This window comes from Bombina bombina, chromosome 3 (genome assembly GCF_027579735.1).
Source record: "Bombina bombina isolate aBomBom1 chromosome 3, aBomBom1.pri, whole genome shotgun sequence".
NCBI lineage: Eukaryota > Metazoa > Chordata > Amphibia > Anura > Bombinatoridae > Bombina > Bombina bombina.
Window position 1 is genome coordinate 526,484,727 of NC_069501.1, and position 19,457 is coordinate 526,504,183.

A 19,457-nucleotide genomic window follows, 5' to 3' on the forward strand; every position below is an offset into this window, starting at 1 on the left:
AATAGCTATTGTACCTGGTTAAAATAATTACAAAGTTGCCTGTAAAATAAATATTAATCCTAAAATAGCTATAATATAATTATAATTTATATTGTAGCTATATTAGGATTTATTTTACAGGTAAGTATTTAGCTTTAAATAGGAATAAGTTATTTAATAAGAGTTAATTAATTTCGTTAGATGTAAATTATATTTAAGTTAGGGGGGTGTTAGTGTTAGGGTTAGACTTAGCTTTAGGGGTTAATCCATTTATTATAGTAGCGATGAGCTCCGGTCGTCAGATTAGGGGTTAATAATTGAAGGTAGGTGTCGGCGATGTTAGGGAGGGCAGATTAGGGGTTAATACTATTTATGATAGGGTTAGTGAGGCGGATTAGGGGTTAATAACTTTATTATAGTAGCGCTCAGGTCCGCTCGGCAGATTAGGGGTTAATAAGTGTAGGCAGGTGTCGGCGACGTTGAGGGGGGCAGATTAGGGGTTAATAAATATAATATAGGGGTCGGCGGTGTTAGGGGCAGCAGATTAGGGGTACATAAGGATAACGTAGGTGGCGGCGCTTTGCGGTCGGAAGATTAGGGGTTAATTATTGTAAGTAGCTGGCGGCGACGTTGTGGGGGGCAGGTTAGGGGTTAATAAATGTAATACAGGGGTCGGCGGGGTTAGGGGCAGCAGATTAGGGGTACATAAGTATAACGTAGGTGGCGGTCGGCAGATTAGGGGTTAAAAAATTTAAATCGAGTGGCGGCGATGTGGGGGGACCTCGGTTTAGGGGTACATAGGTAGTTTATGGGTGTTAGTGTACTTTAGGGTACAGTAGTTAAGAGCGTTATGAACCGGCGTTAGCCCAGAAAGCTCTTAACTCCTGCTATTTTCCGGCGGCTGGAGTTTTGTCGTTAGAGCTCTAACGCTCACTTCAGAAACGACTCTAAATACCGGCGTTAGAAAGATCCCATTGAAAAGATAGGATACGCAATTGACGTAAGGGGATCTGCGGTATGGAAAAGTCGCAGCTGAAAAGTGAGCGTTAGACCCTTTAATCACTGACTCCAAATACCAGCGGGCGGCCAAAACCAGCGTTAGGAGCCTCTAACGCTGGTTTTCACGGCTACCGCCGAACTCTAAATCTAGGCCTTAAAGAGCTAAGCAAATCTACCATATTTCAGCCAAAATGTGTTTGTGCCATCAAATTGAGATTCAATGCCGGAATGAGCTGCTCTGCTGTGTAACTATAATAAATGTACAAGGTCTGAAAGTGAAAGATATCCATTCTTACCCGATATGCCAACTCTATCTTATTCATCTTAGTTTTGAACATTTATGTAGGAAAATAATTACTGAAACAGGGAATTACTAAATAAATATTAGGGCCTAGTTTAGGCAGAATATTATCGGATCTCACCAGGGGATGTTGTAAAACATTTATATTAAAGGAACAGTAAAGTCATAATTAAACATTCACAATTTAGACAGGGCATACAATTTCAAACAACTTTCCAATTTACTTCTATTATTTAATAATCTTCCTTCTCTTGTTATCCTATGTGGAAATATTGTTCTAGGTAAGCTCAGGAGCAGCAAAGAACCTTGGATCTAGCTGCTGATTGGTGGCTGCAAGCATATGCCTATTGTCATTGGCTCACCCATTTGTTCAGTTAGAAACCAGTAGTGCATTGCTGCTCTTTCAACAAATATCATATATGCATATCTAAATATGTATATATATATATATATATATATATATATATATATATGTATGTACATATGTATTTATGTGTTTATGTGTATATATGTGTTTAAAGACATATAAACACATAAATGCATATGCATACATATATAGACATACAGTATATATAAGTGCATTAGAGTCATTTGCAGGCAAGTAGATGAAAACTTGTTAAAGCAAGTGTTATACTGTGTATTTACTGTAAATATTTCACATTCCAAAATTCTGCACATAGCAGAATATGTTTTAATTTTTTTTAAACTAAATATTTATATATATATATATATATATATATATTTGTATAAATATATATATAATCATCTATATATATTATATATATTTATTTATATATATATATATATATATATATATATATATATATATATTGAAAACTGTCCAAGACGGACTCTGTATAACGTGGAAACCTGTCAATGATGGAAATATTGCATAGTCCTGGCGCTTAGTGTTATACTTACATTGTTTAATTACCTGGATAAGCCGGAACCTGTCCAACGCGGAAACGGGATGCAGTCCAAGTGTTAAGTGCATATACATTATGTTCAGCTACCTGGATAAGCCATAAAATGTAACGTGGAAGGGGTGTGGCAACGCTGGAACGGAAGTGGTGTGGGAACACTGAAACGACGGAACAGACGCTGAAACGGAAGGGGTGTGGGAACGGACGCTGAAACGGAAGTGGTGTGGGAAGGTCGCTGAAACGGAAGGGGTGTGGGAACGGACGCTGAAACAGAAGATATGTGGGAAGGACGCAGAAAGAGAAGGGGGTGTGGGAATGGTCGCTGAAACGGAAGGGGTGTGGGAACGGACGCTGAAATGGAAGAGGTGTGGGACACAGAATGGCTCCTACTAAGTGCAACACTCTTACTCTCGCTGCAAAAGTGAAAGTGATTGAGGCCTACACAAAAGATAAGTTTCTGTAAACCAATGCATTAAGAAATTTAAGTGGGGCAAAACGAAAAATTATGAAGTAACAAAAATAAAGAGAAAATAAAGAGAAAATCATGGAAGAATGGTTAGCTGGCAATGGCAAAGTGAAGAGGAAAGCGAAGACAGTAATTGATGCAACAAATTATCTTTTAATATTGTACTGTGTTTGTATACAATTGATGTTTTCTCATCCATTTTCTGTTTTAGAAAAATAAAGCAAATCCAGATAAAAAATAAATAAAAATCTGGTGTAATGATTAAGCAGAAAAACTGTACTGTCTTTGTTACTTGCAAAACAAGAAATTGATTCTGATTAGGGACGCACTGATACTGATACTGGTACTGTATGGTATGGTGCTGATCCCGAGCATTTGAGCCCAAATGCTCCGATACCGGAACTGACGGTCAGAGGAAGACCAGCAGTGCGGAGAGAGAACATGGAAATTACTTCCCAGCCAATCAGGAAGCTGGGCAGCAGGTCATTACCTGCCACCCGACTTCCTGATTGGTCAGGAATCCAGTCCCACGCTCCCTTGCGGAAGTGCAGGTCAGACTGGCATCATGACCAATACAGTAACATTATTCTGCCATTTTGGATTTTGCGCATGTCAAAAGACGCTCCATCAGTCACTAACTGTATAAGGGGAAAACCTGTCCAAGACAGAACATTTCCGTTGTCCGATGCCATTTCGTCTTAAAGGGACATAATACTCATATGCTAAATCACTTGAAACTGATGCAGTATAACTGTAAAAAGCTGACAGGAAAATATCACCTGAGCATCTCTATGTAAAAAAGGAAGATATTTTACCTCACAATCTCCTCAGCTCAGCACAGTAAGTTTTGTGTAAAAAGTTATACTCAGCTGCAGGTAAAAAAAAAATATGAAGAAATGAACAGCAGCCAATCAGCATCAACAGTGCTGAGTTCATTAACTCTTTTACTGTGATCTCATGAGATTTCACTTAACTCTCATGAGATTTCATTGTAAACTTCCTTACACTGAATAGGGAAATAAGATGACTGTGCACGAAAGCTCTCTCCTTCCGCTGTGCCGGGACAGACATACTGATTTGCTGCTTAGAAGTCCTTTACAATGGGATGTGGCTACTGAGAAACTTTTGAGGTAAAATATCTTTCTTTTTTACATAGAGATGTTCAGGTGATATTTTCTAGTCAGCTTTTTACAGCTATACTGCATCACTTTCAAGTGTTTAAACATTTGGGTATTATGGCCCTTTAAGCAGGTTTCACTCTATATATATATATATATATATATATATATATATATATATATATATATATATATATATATAGGTATAGATATATATTGTACCAAAATACCATCAGATATACTGTATGTAGAAATTGGCAGCCATCACAAACTTAACCATGCCTCATATCTGTCTCTAATTTGCAGCTTGTTGTCTTATTATTTTTGCTGAAACCAAGCAATGGAGATTTTGTTAACACAATGAAATAGAAAGTCCTGGAATTTTTACCATTGATAAGCAATCACAGCAAACAAGGTTCTAATAATGTGTTGTAATTACTAGGTGTTTTCTGTCCCTTTAAGCATGATTAGGGCACGTTTTCCTGAAATGTCTGCAACACTATATGGTAGCAGTTTTGCAACAATGTTCTACATTTGAAAGAGCACTGTTTCCTTTCATGTAGTGCTCAAGATATGTTCACGCTGCCTATCTAGATATCTCTACAAGAGACCGAAGCAAATTTGATAATAGAAGTAAATTGTAAACTTTTTTTTTTTTAATTATAAAAGTTTTGGGTTTAATGTCCCTTTAATAAATGAGATTTGACAATATATGGTGCTGTGGACTATTGTTAAAAAGTCGAAGCAGGTACCCTTATTCCCGTGTGCACCTGTTATATGATTTAAAGGGATAGCAAAGTCAAAATTAAAATGCGCATTGGTACATTTCAATTCTAAATAGAAGAGTTTTTGCAATATACTTCCATTAGTAGACGTTATTAAAGTGATGGTAAATCCTAGCGTTTGTGAAACGCTAGGATTTACCATCATAACAATTAAAGGTGACTTTCATTCATGAAGTATAAAACTTGGCGTTCTGCAAAAAAAAAAAAGCTAAATTTCCTGCACGGCTATTGGCTAAGAGATGAAAACGTCACCTCTCAGCCAAATGGCGTTCTGCTGTGGGCTGCCTTTAGCAGCTTAGCACAGCGAACGCTGCTAACAAATAAAGGGGCTTTCAAAATGAAATATTTTAAACTTCATGAATGAAAGTCCCCTTTATTTGTTACGATGGTAAATCCTAGCGTTTCACAAACGCTAGGATTTACCATCACTTTAATGTTTCAGAGGCATACGCACATGTGCTACGTGTGACTAGATCATCAGGATTCAAACACCATGTGTATCAGAGAACTGGCTCTTTTGTGTATTGTGTCACTGAAGACATTGGGGCCTAGTTATCAAGCCGTCAACCTCAAATACGCTGGAATTCCACAGCGTATTTGTGGCGAGGCTGATTCGCCTTAGTTATCAAAGGCTAGAGACCGGCAAAAGTAGAATTTTGTGACATAAACTTCGATCCGCCGGACTCAGTCCGACACAGATCGATTCTTACGTCACTCCAGATGTTCCGCACACAAGTTCGGCACAATCTGACTACTTTTGCTAGTTATCAAAAAACTAGCAGGTACGCTCGGCACTTTTCCGGCCCAGCGTACCTGGTTTTCAAACCGCCACCCTGGAGGCGGCGGATCCCATAGGAATCAATGGGAGTCTGACCATAGCGAAAGTACAAGTTCGCTGCTGCCAGACATCCCATTGATTCCTATGGGAACTGTCTACACCTAACACCCTAACATGTACCCCGAGTCTAAACACCACTAATCTGTCCCCCCTACACCGCCGCAACTAAATAATGTTATTACCCCCTAAACCGCCGCTCCCGAAGCCCACCGCAAGCTACTCTATACATATTAACCCCTAAACCGCCGCTCCCTGACCCCGCCGCAACTATAATAAATGTATTAACCCCTAAACCGCCGCTCCCGGAGCCCACCGCAAGCTACTCTATACATATTAACCCCTAAACCGCCGCTCCCGGAGCCCACCGCAACCTATATTAAATTTATTAACCCCTAATCTGCCCCCCCTACACCGTCGCCACCTATAATACATTTATTAACCCCTATCCTGCCCCCCACTACACCGCCGCCACTGTAATAAAATTATTAACCCCTAAACCTAAGTCTAACACTAACCCTAACACCCCCCTAACTTAAATATTAATTAAATAAATCTAAAGAATATTTATATTATGAACTAAATTAATCCTATTTAAAACTAAATACTTACCTGTAAAATAAACCCTAAGATAGATACAATATAAATAATAATTATATTGTAGCTATCTTAGGATTTATTTTTATTTTACAGGCATCTTTCAATTTATTTAAACTAGGTACAATAGCTATTAAATAGTTATTAACTATTTAATAGCTTACCTAGCTAAAATAAAGAGAAATTTACCTGTAAAATAAAAACTAACCTAAGTTACAATTACACCTAACACTACACTATACTTTAATAAATTATTCCTATTTAAAACTAAATACTTACCTGTAAAATAAACCCTAAGATAGCTACAATGTAATTAATAATTACATTGTAGCTATTTTAGGAATTATATTTATTTTACAGGTAACTTTGTATTTATTTTAGCTAGTTAGAATAGTTATTAAATAGTTATTAACTATTTAATAACTACCTAGCTAAAATAAATACAAAATCACCTGTAAAATAAATCCTAACCTAAGTTACAATTAAACCTAACACTACACTATCATTAAATAAATTACCTACAAATAACTACAATTAAATACAATATTTTACGGGGGGTTTGGGTTAGATTAGGGGTATGTTGGTGGTGGGTTTTAATGTTGGGGGGGGGTTGTATTTTTCTTTTACAGGCAAAAGAGCTGAATTCTTTGGGGCATGCCCCACAAATTGCCCTTTTAAGGGCTGGTAAGGTAAAAGAGCTTTGAACTTTTTTAATTTAGAATAGGGTAGGGCATTTTTTTATTTTGGGGGGGGTTGTTATTTTATTAGGGGGCTTAGATTAGGTGTAAGTAGCTTAAAATTGTTGTAATATTTTTAAAATGTTTGTAACCTATTTTTTTATTTTTAGTAACTTAGCTTTTTTAATTTTTGTACTTTAGTTAGTTTATGTAATTGTATTTAATTGTAGTTATTTGTAGGTAATTTATTTAATTTATTTAATGATAGTGTAGTGTTAGGTTTAATTGTAACTTAGGTTAGGATTTATTTTACAGGTAATTTTGTATTTATTTTAGCTAGGTAGTTATTAAATAGTTAATAACTATTTAATAACTATTCTAACTAGCTAAAATAAATACAAAGTTACCTGTAAAATAAAAATAAATCCTAAGATAGCTACAATATAATTATTATTTATATTGTAGCTATATTAGGGTTTATTTTAAAGGTAAGTATTTAGTTTTAAATAGGAATAATTTATTAAAGTATAGTGTAGTGTTAGGTGTAATTGTAACTTAGGTTAGTTTTTATTTTACAGGTAAATTTCTCTTTATTTTAGCTAGGTAGCTATTAAATAGTTAATAACTATTTAATAGCTATTGTACCTAGTTAAAATAAATTTAAATTTGCCTGTAAAATAAAAATAAATCCTAAGATAGCTACAATATAATTATTATTTATATTGTAGCTATATTAGGGTTTATTTTAAAGGTAAGTATTTAGTTTTAAATAGGATTAATTTAGTTCATAATAGAAATATTATTTAGATTTATTTAATTAATATTTAAGTTAGGGGGGTGTTAGGGTTAGTGTTAGACTTAGGTTTAGGGGTTAATAAATTTATTACAGTGGCGGTGGTGTAGTGGGGGGCAGGATAGGGGTTAATAAATTTATTATAGGTGGCGACGGTGTAGGGGGGGCATGATAGGGGTTAATAAGTATAATGTAGGTGGCAGCGGTGTCCGGGAGCGGCGGTTTAGGGGTTAATACATTTATCAGAGTTGCGGCAGGGTCTAGGAGCGGTGGTTTAGGGGTTAATACATTTATCAGAGTTGCGGCAGGGTCTAGGAGCGGCGGTTTAGGGGTTAATACATTTATCAGAGTTGCGGCAGGGTCTAGGAGCGGCGGTTTAGGGGTTAATAACTTTATTTAGTTGCGGGGGGCGCCGGTATAGGGGGTAGAACAGTGTAGTTAGTGTGGGTGCTTAGTGACAGGCTAGCAATAAAGCTGGGAAAAAGCCGAAGAGCAGCGAGATCGGATGAGTGATAACTCTCACAGTTCGCCTGCTCATCGCCCCGCTGCTTTTTGACAGCTTTATTTGATAACTTAGGCGAAATTTTTCAGGTCCGCGGCGGCGATGTGAGGTGAGCTTAGGCGGGCGTATTGGGCCGGCGAAGGCAGGAAAGTTGACACGTTGATAACTACCCCCCATAATATGTGCCACTGCTGGCTATATGAGGTGTAATGTTTGAATACTGTTGCACAGGCCCACACAGCATATCTGCATATGCTGCTAAAAGTCAGTAATAGTTTTTACTAAAAGTATTTTTATTAATAGAAATATATTGCAATTTTTTTCTATTTAAACTTTTTCTATGGGGATGATGTTTTTAATAGCGCAGTCTCGCCTTCAGCGGCAAGACCTGCGCTATTATACCCAGACAATCCCTTAAGGACCAGCGATGTACAGGGTAAATCACGTCGTTAAGGGGTTAAAATTGAAATGCACCCATGCGTATTTCAGTTTTGACCTTTCTTTCCCTTTAAGGATTCTCAAGGTGCTGCTCCTACTTTGGAATAATCTCTGAACTCTATCTACTGCTGCTGTTCTTTGAACACTCTATTCTTGTGAGACAGCACATGATTTCTGCAAACTGCAAATAAACTTTTCTGTACTAATATATTGCAAAACTGTTTATTAAAAAAAAAAGCATACTCATATTGCATATACAATTCAGATGCAAATGAATCCACAGTATTGTGACAGCACTTCCTGCTAGTAACAAGCACTATTTTAGTGAAGAAGAAAAACAGCTGGAACTGGGATCTGCTGCACTCTGTGGAATTTTCCAAAAACAAATTCTAATCACAGTTCTTTGAAAAATGTTAACTCTGAGAGTGTGACCAGACAGTCCCTCCTCCCTGGCCCAGTGTTTATTAACACAGGAAGTTCTCTCCTCTTGACCTGGCATAACGTTGCTAATATATAGTGCCATGTTTACCAGTGATAATCCTGCAGATTGAAAAGTGACTAGAGCTCTCCTTCTCTCCTCCTCCTACTCTGAACTTTGGCATTGTTGCTATCACCTGACTCTGCCAGACTGCCACACTAGGAAGTTCTGCATGATTATAGCTGCACTGCACGAATGGAGCTCTCTGTGTCCCTAAAGTGCCCCCCTTTGTCAGGGCCACATACTGTGAGCTGCACTGATGTCATGGTGGGATATGGAAAAGAGGTAAATTAGGTTAGGTAGAAAGGGGTTGAAAAAAAACAAACATTACCTAATTGGTTGTCACATAAGTGCAATACCTTGTAGAGACAGCAGATGGCATTATATATTCAGTGCATGGAGTGCCGATAGTTTAGCATTAATGTGTAAATTATTCTAAAGTCCTCTCTTCTTTACTCTAACCAGGGCAGTTTCTTCCGCTTGTTTTACCCCTGTAGCTCTGCCCCTGGTGGGCAGCACGCTTTGTGGGTGCCACGTGAAGAGTATGTCAGAGAGATGCTAAGAAATAACAATATCATACAAAGTGATGCTGTCAAGATACACGGTAAAGTAATTTCACATTGTCTAACATTATTAATTTATTTTTTATTTTCTCTAAGCTATTAAAATATTTTTTGTGTGTCCGAATTGTTTATTTAACTTATTTAAATGTGTGATTGCATATCTCTTATTGTATCTATATTATGTACATGTGTGTATCTTAGCATCAATATATCCTAATGAGTTACATTTTTTCTATGTTCAAAAAAGAAAAATATATTTTTTTACATTCATTTATCAATGTTCTTAATGACTCAAAACTTAAAAATGTAACTAAATAAAAAGACGGTAGATTCAACATGACACATTTTATTTTATGTTTTTGTATTCACATTTCTTTATTTTAATTAAGGTTGTCACTAGCAGTAAGACTTGATTTAAATCATGGTTTTCTACATAAAGGTTTAATTTGAATAATAAAAATAATAATAATTCAGGTTATTTTTCCAGTTATATCAGAAAATACTGATTTATTTATATACCATTAGAAATACATTGGTAGATCGTTGAAATGGATGAAATTATTGGGAAGTGAACTATATCTAGTTCAATAGGTTCATATTTGATCAACTTGTCAGCTGTACTTTATTAGAAGAAGAAAAAGTAATGATTACCTTAAAAGGACATGAAACCCCCCCCAAAAAAATAATGATTCAGATAGAGAATACAATTTCAATCAACTTTCTAATTTACTTCTATGATCTAATCTGTTTCTTTCTCTTGGAATCATTTTGTTGTAGGAGCAGCAATGCACTAATGGTTTCTAACTGAACACATGGGTTAGCCAATCACAATCAATATATATATATATGCAGGCACTAATCAACAACTAGAACCTAGGTTATCCGCTGCCCCTGAGCTTGCCTAGATAAACCTTTCAGCAAAGGATAACAAGAGAAGGAAGCAAATTAAATAATAGAAGTAAATTGGAAAGTTGTTTAAAATTGTATTCTTTATCTGAATCATGAAAGAAAATTTTTGGGTTTCATGTCCCTTTAATAATAACAAATTAAAGTTTTTTATTTAACTAAAACAATACCATTATGTTTCCACTCCAAACAATCTTCTATTAATTGAGCTTCATAAAACTTAGTAAGAGTTAATTCTGTGTACATAGATTTGCAGGGGAGAAATTGCATTACAGGGACCATAAAGTCAAAATTAATTTTTCATGATTCAGACAGAACATGCAGTGTTAAACAACTTTCCAATTTATTTCTATTATCTCATGTGCTTTGTTTGTTTGGTATCCATTGCTGAAAAGCATACACAGGTAGGTTCAGGAGCAATGCACTACTGTGAGCTATCTTGTTTTCATTGGCTCATCCATTGTGTTCACCTAGCTCCCAGTTGAGCATTACTCAACAAAAGATATCATGAGAATGAGGCAATTTTGATAAAAGAAGTAAATCTGAAAATTGTATGCTGTATCTGAATCAAGAAAGAAAAGCTTTTGTGCTTATGTCCCTTTAAAGAGACGGTCAACACTAACATTTTTATTGTTTAAAAAGATAGATAATCCTTTTATTACCCATCCCCCAGTTCTGCACAGCCAAAATGGTTATATTAATACACATTTTACCTCTGTGATTACCTTGTATCTAATTCTCTTCTGACAGCCCCCTGATCCCATGAATTTTTATTTATTATCTACTAGTCCTAAAGCCCGTTCACACAAGCCATTTTTTGCAGTACAGCGTTCCCACCCCTTGCGCTATCTCCCTCCTCCTCTCTTTTACTCTCTCCCCCTCTCTTTTTTGCTCTCTCGCTCCACCTCTCTTTTGCGCTCTCTACCCCATCTCTTTGGCTCTCCCCTCTCTTTTGCTCTTTCCCCTCTCTTTTTGCTCCCTCTCTCCCCCCTCTCTTTTGCTTTCTCTCCCCCCTCTCTTTTGCGCTCCCCCTCTCTTTTGTTCTCTCTCCCCCTCTTTTTTGCACTCTCTCTCTCTCTCTCCCCCTCTCTTTTGCGCTCTCTCTCTCCCCCTCTCTTTTGCGCTCTCTCTCTCCCCCTCTCTTTTGCGCTCTCTCTCTCCCCTCTATCTTTTGCGCTCTCTCCCCTTCTCTTTTGCGCTCTCTCTCTCCCCCTCTCTTTTGCGCTCTCTCTTTCCCCCCTCTTTTTGTGCTCTCTTTCCCCCTCTCTTTTGCGCCCCCTCTCTCTCTCTCCCCCCTCTCTTTTGTGCTCTCTCTCTATCTCTCTCTCTCCCTCCTCTCTTTTGCACTGTCTCTCCCCTCTCTCTCTCTCCCCCCTCTTTTGCGCTCTCCCCCTCTTTTGCGCGTGCTCTCTCCCCCTCTCTTTTGCGCTCTCTCCCCCCTCTCTTTTGCGCTCTCTCCCCCCCTCTCTTTTGCGCTCTCTCTCTCCCCTCTCTTTTGCGCTCTCTCTCTCCCCCTCTCTTTTGCGCTCTCTCTCTCCCCCTCTCTTTTGCGCTCTCTCCCCCTCTCTTTTGCGCTCTCTCCCCCCCTCTCTTTTGCGCTCTCTCCCCCTCTCTTTTGTGCTCTCTCTCTCCCCCTCTCTTTTGTGCTCTCTCTCTCCCCCTCTCTTTTGTGCTCTCTCTCTCCCCCTCTCTTTTGTGCTCTCTCTCTCCCCCTCTCTTTTGCGCTCTCTCTCTCCCCCTCTCTTTTGCGCTCTCTCTATCCCCCTCTCTTTTGCGCTCTCTCTCTCCCCCTCTCTTTTGCGCTCTCTCTCTCCCCCTCTCTTTTGCGCTCTCTCTCTCCCCCTCTCTTTTGCGCTCTCTCTCTCCCCCTCTCTTTTGCGCTCTCTCTCTCCCCCTCTCTCTCGACCTCTCTTTTGCACTCTCTCTCCATCCCTCTCTTTTGCTCTCTATCCCCCTCTCTTTTGCTCTCTCTCTCTTTCCCCCTCTTATTTTTCTCTCCCCCTCTCTTTTGCTCTCTCTCTTCCCTCTATTTTGCTCATTCCCATCTCTTTTGCTCTTTCCCCTCTATTTTGCTCTCTCTCACCACTTTCTTGCTCCTTCCCATCTATTTTGTTCTCTCCCCCTCTCTTTCTATCTCTCTCCCCTCTAACCTCTATCCCTCTTGCGCGTGCAACCGCGCCTGCACCGGCTGTTCAGGTAAGGATTCTAAGGCCAGGGCCTATATTTATCAAAGTCTGGCGGAGCTGATCCGACAGTGCGGATCAGGTCCGCCAGACCTCGCTGAATACGGAGAGTAATACGCTCTCAGTATTCAGCATTGCACCAGCAGCTCACAAGAGCTGCTGGTGCAACGCCGCCCCCTGCAGAATTGCGGCCAATCAGCCGCCAGTAGGGTGGTGTCAATCAACCCGATCGTACTCGATCAGGTTGAATTGCGGCGATGTCTGTCCGCCTGCTCAGAGCAGGCGGACAGGTTATGGAGCAGCGGTCTTTAGACGGGGCATCATAACACGGGGCATCAAGCTCCGTTCGGAGCTTGATAGATAGGCCCCCAGGTGTGTTTGTCCTCGCGCGCAGTCTCTACTGCGCATGACAGCTTCGGACAAACACACTTGGCCTTTTATTATATAGGATTAAATTGGATGTTAGCCAACTAGCGCTGTGCTGTGTCTCCTGTTGTGAAAAGCAAATAAAAAAGCATGTGATAAGACATTATCATGAGATAAAGACATGAGATAAAGACATGTAGAGGTTTAAATGTTATAAATATATTAATATAAGAATGTTGGTTGTGCAAAGCTGGGGACTGGATAGTAAAGGCATTATCTATCTTTTAAAACAATAACAATTTTGGTGTTGACTGTCCCTTTTTAAGATCAATTTCTCAACGTTCTCTGTTTATTTTATAACATTTTGCTGTGAATAAGCGGTACGCTATTTCTGCAGACACAAATTTACAGTTTTAAAAACAACAAAACCAAAAAGATGTGATAATCTCTTCTAGACAGAAGAAAGAAATACCAAAAATAAACTTACAGCAACCTCTGGGAGAACATGCAATTGTGAATGGATTAATGGAATTAATTTACCAAAAAAATTAAACATTACAGCCATGAATATGCAAAAAAAGAAAATAAGAGAAAAAGAGACGCACTCAACTGAGGCAGAACAGAAGTATAAAAAACTTCTGTGCTTGTTTATAAGACCACTCAGGGTGCAGTCTAGCACACTATGCCTTTCACAGAGGAGAAATATCCTGCAGCATATAAATCTTACCCAGCCCAATGACAGTCCAGCCCTGAAATACACTAGGCAATTCTCCTCTGAACAAGAGAAAACAACAAACCCAATTTGGTCAATGTGGTGCAGTTCCATCTTTCTAGGGTACTGGTTTTCAAACCTGTCCTCAGCCCTTGATAACAGGCCTGATTTTCAGGATTACCTTGGGTGAGAGCAGGTAAAATAACCAGGTTTACTAATCATCTGATTATTTCACCTAAGATCCAGTTCAGAAATCCTCAAAATCTGTCCTGTTAGGAAGGCCTGAGAACAGGTTTGAAAACCAATGGTGAAGGGCATTTGTGCAAGGAGTCCACATCTGGTTTCACCTTTTACTCTTAGGGAGTCCCAAGAGAAATTTGCATACAAAAAAGAAAATAGAGAGACACACTCAACTAAGACAAAAGCTAGAAAAACTTGTGTGCATGTTCATGAGGCCAGTGCTGCTCAGAGTACAGTCTCTTTTAGTGCACTGTGGGCCAATTTATTATTCTGCAATGCAGCAGTTTCTGCGCGAGCCTTGAGGCTCAACAGAAACATAAGTTAAGAAGCAGCGGTCATAAGACTGCTGCTCGTTAACTCGTCCGCCACTTCTGAGGTGGCGGACAGCAATCAGCCCGATTGGTTATGATCTGGTTGATTGACACCCCCTGCTAGCGGCCAATTGTGGCGGCGAATCTGCAAGGGGCGGCATTACACAAGCATTTTACTAGAACTGCTGGTGCAATGATAAATGCCGCCAGCGTATGCTGTCAGCATTTATCGATGTCTGTCCGCACAATGTTAAATCGGACCCTATTCCTTTTACAGAGGAGAAATATTCTATATGAATATACAGCATACATAATTCAAAACTAATCCTTATTTCAGGATAAATAACCTTTGAACTATAATGTACCTTAAATAGAAACTATCTCTAGTAAACAAAACAAAAAAATCTGGTTTAAATTGAAAAATACTGATTTTTTTTAAATTTATTTTTTAAAAACATACACCTAGATTACAAGTTTTGCGTTCGTGTTTTAACGCTGAAAAAATGGCCATTTCAGCGTTTAAAACAGTAAAGCAGCCATTACGAGTCTTGTCGGTATAGCTGTACCGCAAGCATTTTAGCCTGTATTGCAACGTCAGTCCCGCACTCAAAAAAATTATGTGTTTGCATGGGATTTCCATAGTGCCGGTATTACAAGTTTTGCCGTGAGGCTAAAAAGCGGGCGTTACACCCTATACAGACACGATCAATTCTGCAATCTGAGACCAGTAGTTATGAGTTTTACGCAACAAAACTATTACACAAAACTCATAACTAAACTGTTACTAAGTACACTAACACCCATAAACTACCTATTAACCCCTAAACCGAGGCCCTCCCGCATCGCAAATACTATATTAAACTTATTAAACCCCTAATCTGCCGCTCCCGACATCGCGCCACCAATAAAAGTTATTTACCCCTATTCCACCGCTCCCCGACATCGCCGCCACTAAATAAAGTTATTAACCCCTAAACCTCTGGCCTTCCACATCACTGCCACTAAATAAAATTATTAACCCCTAAAACGACAGCCCCCCACATCGCAAAAAACTAAACTATTAACCCCTAAACCTAACAACCCCCTAACTTTAAATTAAAATTACAAGATCTCTATCTTAAAATAAATAAAAACTTACCTGCGAAATTTAAACTATAAATTAAACTAACTGTACTATTATACTAAAATTAAAATAACTATCAATTAAATAAATTAAATTACTCATTTAAAAAAAACTAGCACTACTAAAAAATTTTTTTACAATTACAAAAATAAAAAATACTAAATTATAAAAAATAAAAAAATACTAAAGTACAAAAAATAACAAATGAAATTATCCAAAATAAAAACAATTACACCTAATCTAATAGCCCTATAAAAATAAAAAAGCCCCCCCCCAAATAAAAATCCTAGCGTACAATAAACTACCAATAGTCGTTAAAATGGCCTTTTGTATGGCACTGCCCTAAAGAAATCAGCTCTTTTCCCTGAAAAAAATACAAAGACCCCCCAACAGTAAAACCCACCAGCCAACCAACCCACCAAAATAAAAAAACCTAACTCTAAAAAAAACCTAAGCTACCCATTGCCCTGAAAAGGGCATTTGTATGGGTATTGCCCTTTAAAGGGCATTCAGCTCTTTTTCTTGCCTTTTAAGGAAAGCCCAAACCCTAATCTAAAAAAACCTCACCGAAAAAAAGTTTTTTAAAAAAAAAAACCTAACACTAACTCCCGACTATCCATTTACAGTTTCTGAAGTCCGGACATCTCTTGCACATGCTCAGTAGTAGCTGGTACCTTTAAAAAGTGTGCATATAACTTTTATTTTGCCTTTACTATGAGGTCCCTCGGCAACCTCACACGGTTCTATAAATCTAGGCTATTGAGCACCTGCAGTGTCCTGTTACCAGCAGTATGTAAATATACAAGTGGAAGTCACACTACACGCATACCCCACATATACCCACAGTACACAAACTACACATATGGAACATACACACTACACAAGCAAACCAAAATATGCAGAAAATAATTGCAATGATTTTATAAAAATGACAATCACAATAATAAATGCACAAGTGTCTGGTACTTCCCCCCCCCACACACACACACACACACATATACACATATATATACACACACACATACATACACACAAAACATTGGAACTTTTGCAAACAAAATGAAGATGGATAGCTATGTCTATTCCGGAAGCAAGTTCATTCTGGCTTCTCCAAATGAGACAAGAGGTGGTGTAGTTTTTAGCTATTGAAAACTAATTACAGCAAAAAATAGGTGTTAATGCATTCAGCTTTTGGCACTCACCTAGCATGTTAACAGAAAATATTGTAAAAATTAAAAGAACTAGTTTAAAAAAATGTTCATTAATCACAGATAATGGGGAGCAAGGAAAATAAGTAAATGTGTTTATATTATACTGCAGTAATAATGCTGTGTAAGGATGACTGTGTAGACTTATTTTAAACTTAAGTATCAGTATTTGGAAGATGTAAATACTTAAGGGTAGATTATGAGTCTTGCGTTATGAGCTGTGCTGTGCTAACGTGCAGTTTATTCTCACTGCTCACTTCCCTACAGCGCTGGTATTACGGGTTTTTATCAACCCGGCGTTAACAGGCAAGAAGTGAGCGTAGAGCAAAATTGCGCTACACACTGCACTCCAATACCAGCGCTGCTTAAGTGAGCGGTGAGCTGGTTGTACGTGCTCGTGCACGATTTCCCTATAGACATCAATGGTCAGAGCCGGCTGAGGAAAAGTCTAACACCTGCAAAAAAAGCAGCGTAAAACTCAGTAACGCAGCCCCATTGATTCTTGTGGGGAAACACATTTTATGTTTACACCTAACACCCTAACATGAACCCCGAGTCTAAACACCCCTAATCTTACACTTATTAACCCCTAATCTGCCGCCCCGACATCGCCCACACCTGCATTATATTTATTAACCCCTAATCTGCCGCTACGGACATCGCCGCCACCTACATTATACTAATTAACCCCTAATCTGCTGCCCCGAACATCGCCGACACCTACATTATATTTATTAACCCCTAATTTCCCTACCCCAATGTCGCCGCAACCTACCTACATTTATTAACCCCTAATCTGCCGCCCCCAACGTCGCCGCCACTATTCTAAATGTATTAACCCCTAAACCTAAGTCTAACCCTAACACCCCCTAACTTAAATATAATTTAAATAAATCTAAATAAAATTCCTATCATTAACTAAATTATTCCTATTTAAAACTAAATACTTACCTATATAATAAACTCTAAGCTAACTACAATATAACTAATAGTTACACTGTAGCTATCTTAGGGTTTATTTTTATTTTACAGGCAAGTTTGTATTTATTTTAACTAGGTAGAATAGTTACTAAATAGTTATTAACTATTTAATAACTACCTAGCTAAAATAAATACAAATTGACCTGTAAAATAAAACCTAACCTAAGTTACACTAACACCTAACACTACACTAAAATTAAATAAATTACCTAAATTAAATACAATTAAATAAATTAAATACAATTAGCTATATTACAAGAAAAAACAAAACACTAAATTACAGAAAATAAAAAACAAATTACAAGATATTTAAACTAATTACACCTAATCTAAGAGCCCTATAAAAATAAAAAAGCCCCCCCAAAATAAAAAAAAAAACCTAGTCTAAAGTAAACTATCAATATCCCTTAAAAGGGCCTTTTGCGGGGCATTGGCCCAAAGAAATCAGCTCTTTTACCTGTAAATAAAAAATGCAAACACCCCCCCAACAGTAAAACCCACCACACACACAAACAACCCCCCAAATAAAACCCTAACTAAAAAAAACTAAGCTCCCCATTGCCTTGAAAAGGGCATTTGGATGGGCATTGCCCTTAAAAGGGCATTTAGCTATATTGCGGCCCAAAGCCCTAACCTAAAAATAAAACCCATCTAATACACCCTTAAAAAATCCTAACACTAACCCCTGAAGATTCACTTACCGGGAGAAGTCTTCATTCAAGCAGCAAGATGCCCTCAACGAAGCCGGCAGAAGTGGTCCTCCAGACGGGCAGAAGTGGTCCTCCAGATGGGCAGAAGTCTTCATCCAGACGGCATCTTTTATCTTCATCCTTCCGATGCGTAGTGACTCCATCTTCAAGACATCCGGCGCGGAGCATCCTCTTTAATCGACGGCTTCTTCGGAATGAAGGTTCCTTTAAGTGACGTCATCCAAGATGGCGTCCCTTAGATTCCGATTGGCTGATAGAATTCTATCAGCCAATCGGAATTAAGGTAGAAAAAATCCTATTGGCTGATGCAATCAGCCAATAGGATTGAGCTTGCATTCTATTGGCTGTTCCAATCAGCCAATAGAATGCAAGCTCAATCCTATTGGCTGATTGGATCAATCGGAATCTAAGGGACGCCATCTTGGATGACGTCACTTAAAGTTACCTTCATTCCGAAGAAGCCGTCGATTGAAGAGGATGCTCCGCGTTGGATGTCTTGAAGATGGAGCCGCTCCGCGTCGGAAGGATGAAGATAGAAGATGCCGTCTGGATGAAGACTTCTGCCCGTCTGGAGGACCACTTCTGCTGACTTCATTGAGGACATCTTGCCGCTTGGATGAAGACTTCTGCCGGTAAGTGAATCTTCGGGGGTTAGTGATAGGATTTTTAAAGGGTATATTGGGTGGATTTTATTTTTAGGTTAGGGCTTTGGGCCACAATAGAGCTAAATGCCCTTTTAAGGGCAATGCCCATCCAAATGCCCTTTTCAGGGCAATGGGGAGCTTAGTTTTTTTTAGTTAGGGTTTTATTTGGGGGGTTGGTTGTGTGGGTGGTGGGTTTTACTGTTGGGGGGTGTTTGTATTTTTTATTTACAGGTAAAAGAGCTGATTTATTTGGGGCAATGCCCCGCAAAAGGCCCTTTTAAGGGCTATTGATAGTTTAGGCTAGTTTTTTTATTTTTATTTTGGGGGGCTTTTTTAATTTTATAGGGCTCTTAGATTAGGTATAATTAGTTTAAATATCTTGTAATTTGTTTTTTATTTTCGGTAGTTTAGTGTTTGTTTGTTTTTTTGTAATTTAGCTAATTGTATTTAATTTATTTAATTGTATTTAATTTAGGTAATTTATTTAATTTTAGTGTAGTGTTAGGTGTTAGTGTAACTTAGGTTAGGTTTTATTTTACAGGTCAATTTGTCTTTATTTTAGCTAGGTAGTTATTAAATAGTTAATAACTATTTATTAACTATTCTACCTAGTTAAAAT

General features: G+C 38.3%; 1 protein-coding gene across 2 annotated transcripts in view; it reads left to right on the forward strand.

Moving 5' to 3' along the window:
* PAFAH2 (platelet activating factor acetylhydrolase 2) overlaps window positions 1-19,457 on the forward strand; it is a 111,656-nt gene that overhangs the window by 7,102 nt on the left and 85,097 nt on the right. Inside the window, exons 1-2 of one of the 2 annotated variants that reach the window (XM_053706955.1) lie at window positions 7,709-9,176; window positions 9,357-9,495. In XM_053706955.1, coding sequence (XP_053562930.1) covers window positions 9,087-9,176; window positions 9,357-9,495 — 229 coding nt within the window. In that variant the 5' untranslated portion in view covers window positions 7,709-9,086. Of the gene's footprint in view, window positions 1-7,708; window positions 9,177-9,356; window positions 9,496-19,457 lie in introns of those variants that run through there. The other variant, XM_053706956.1, reaches the window with a different exon arrangement.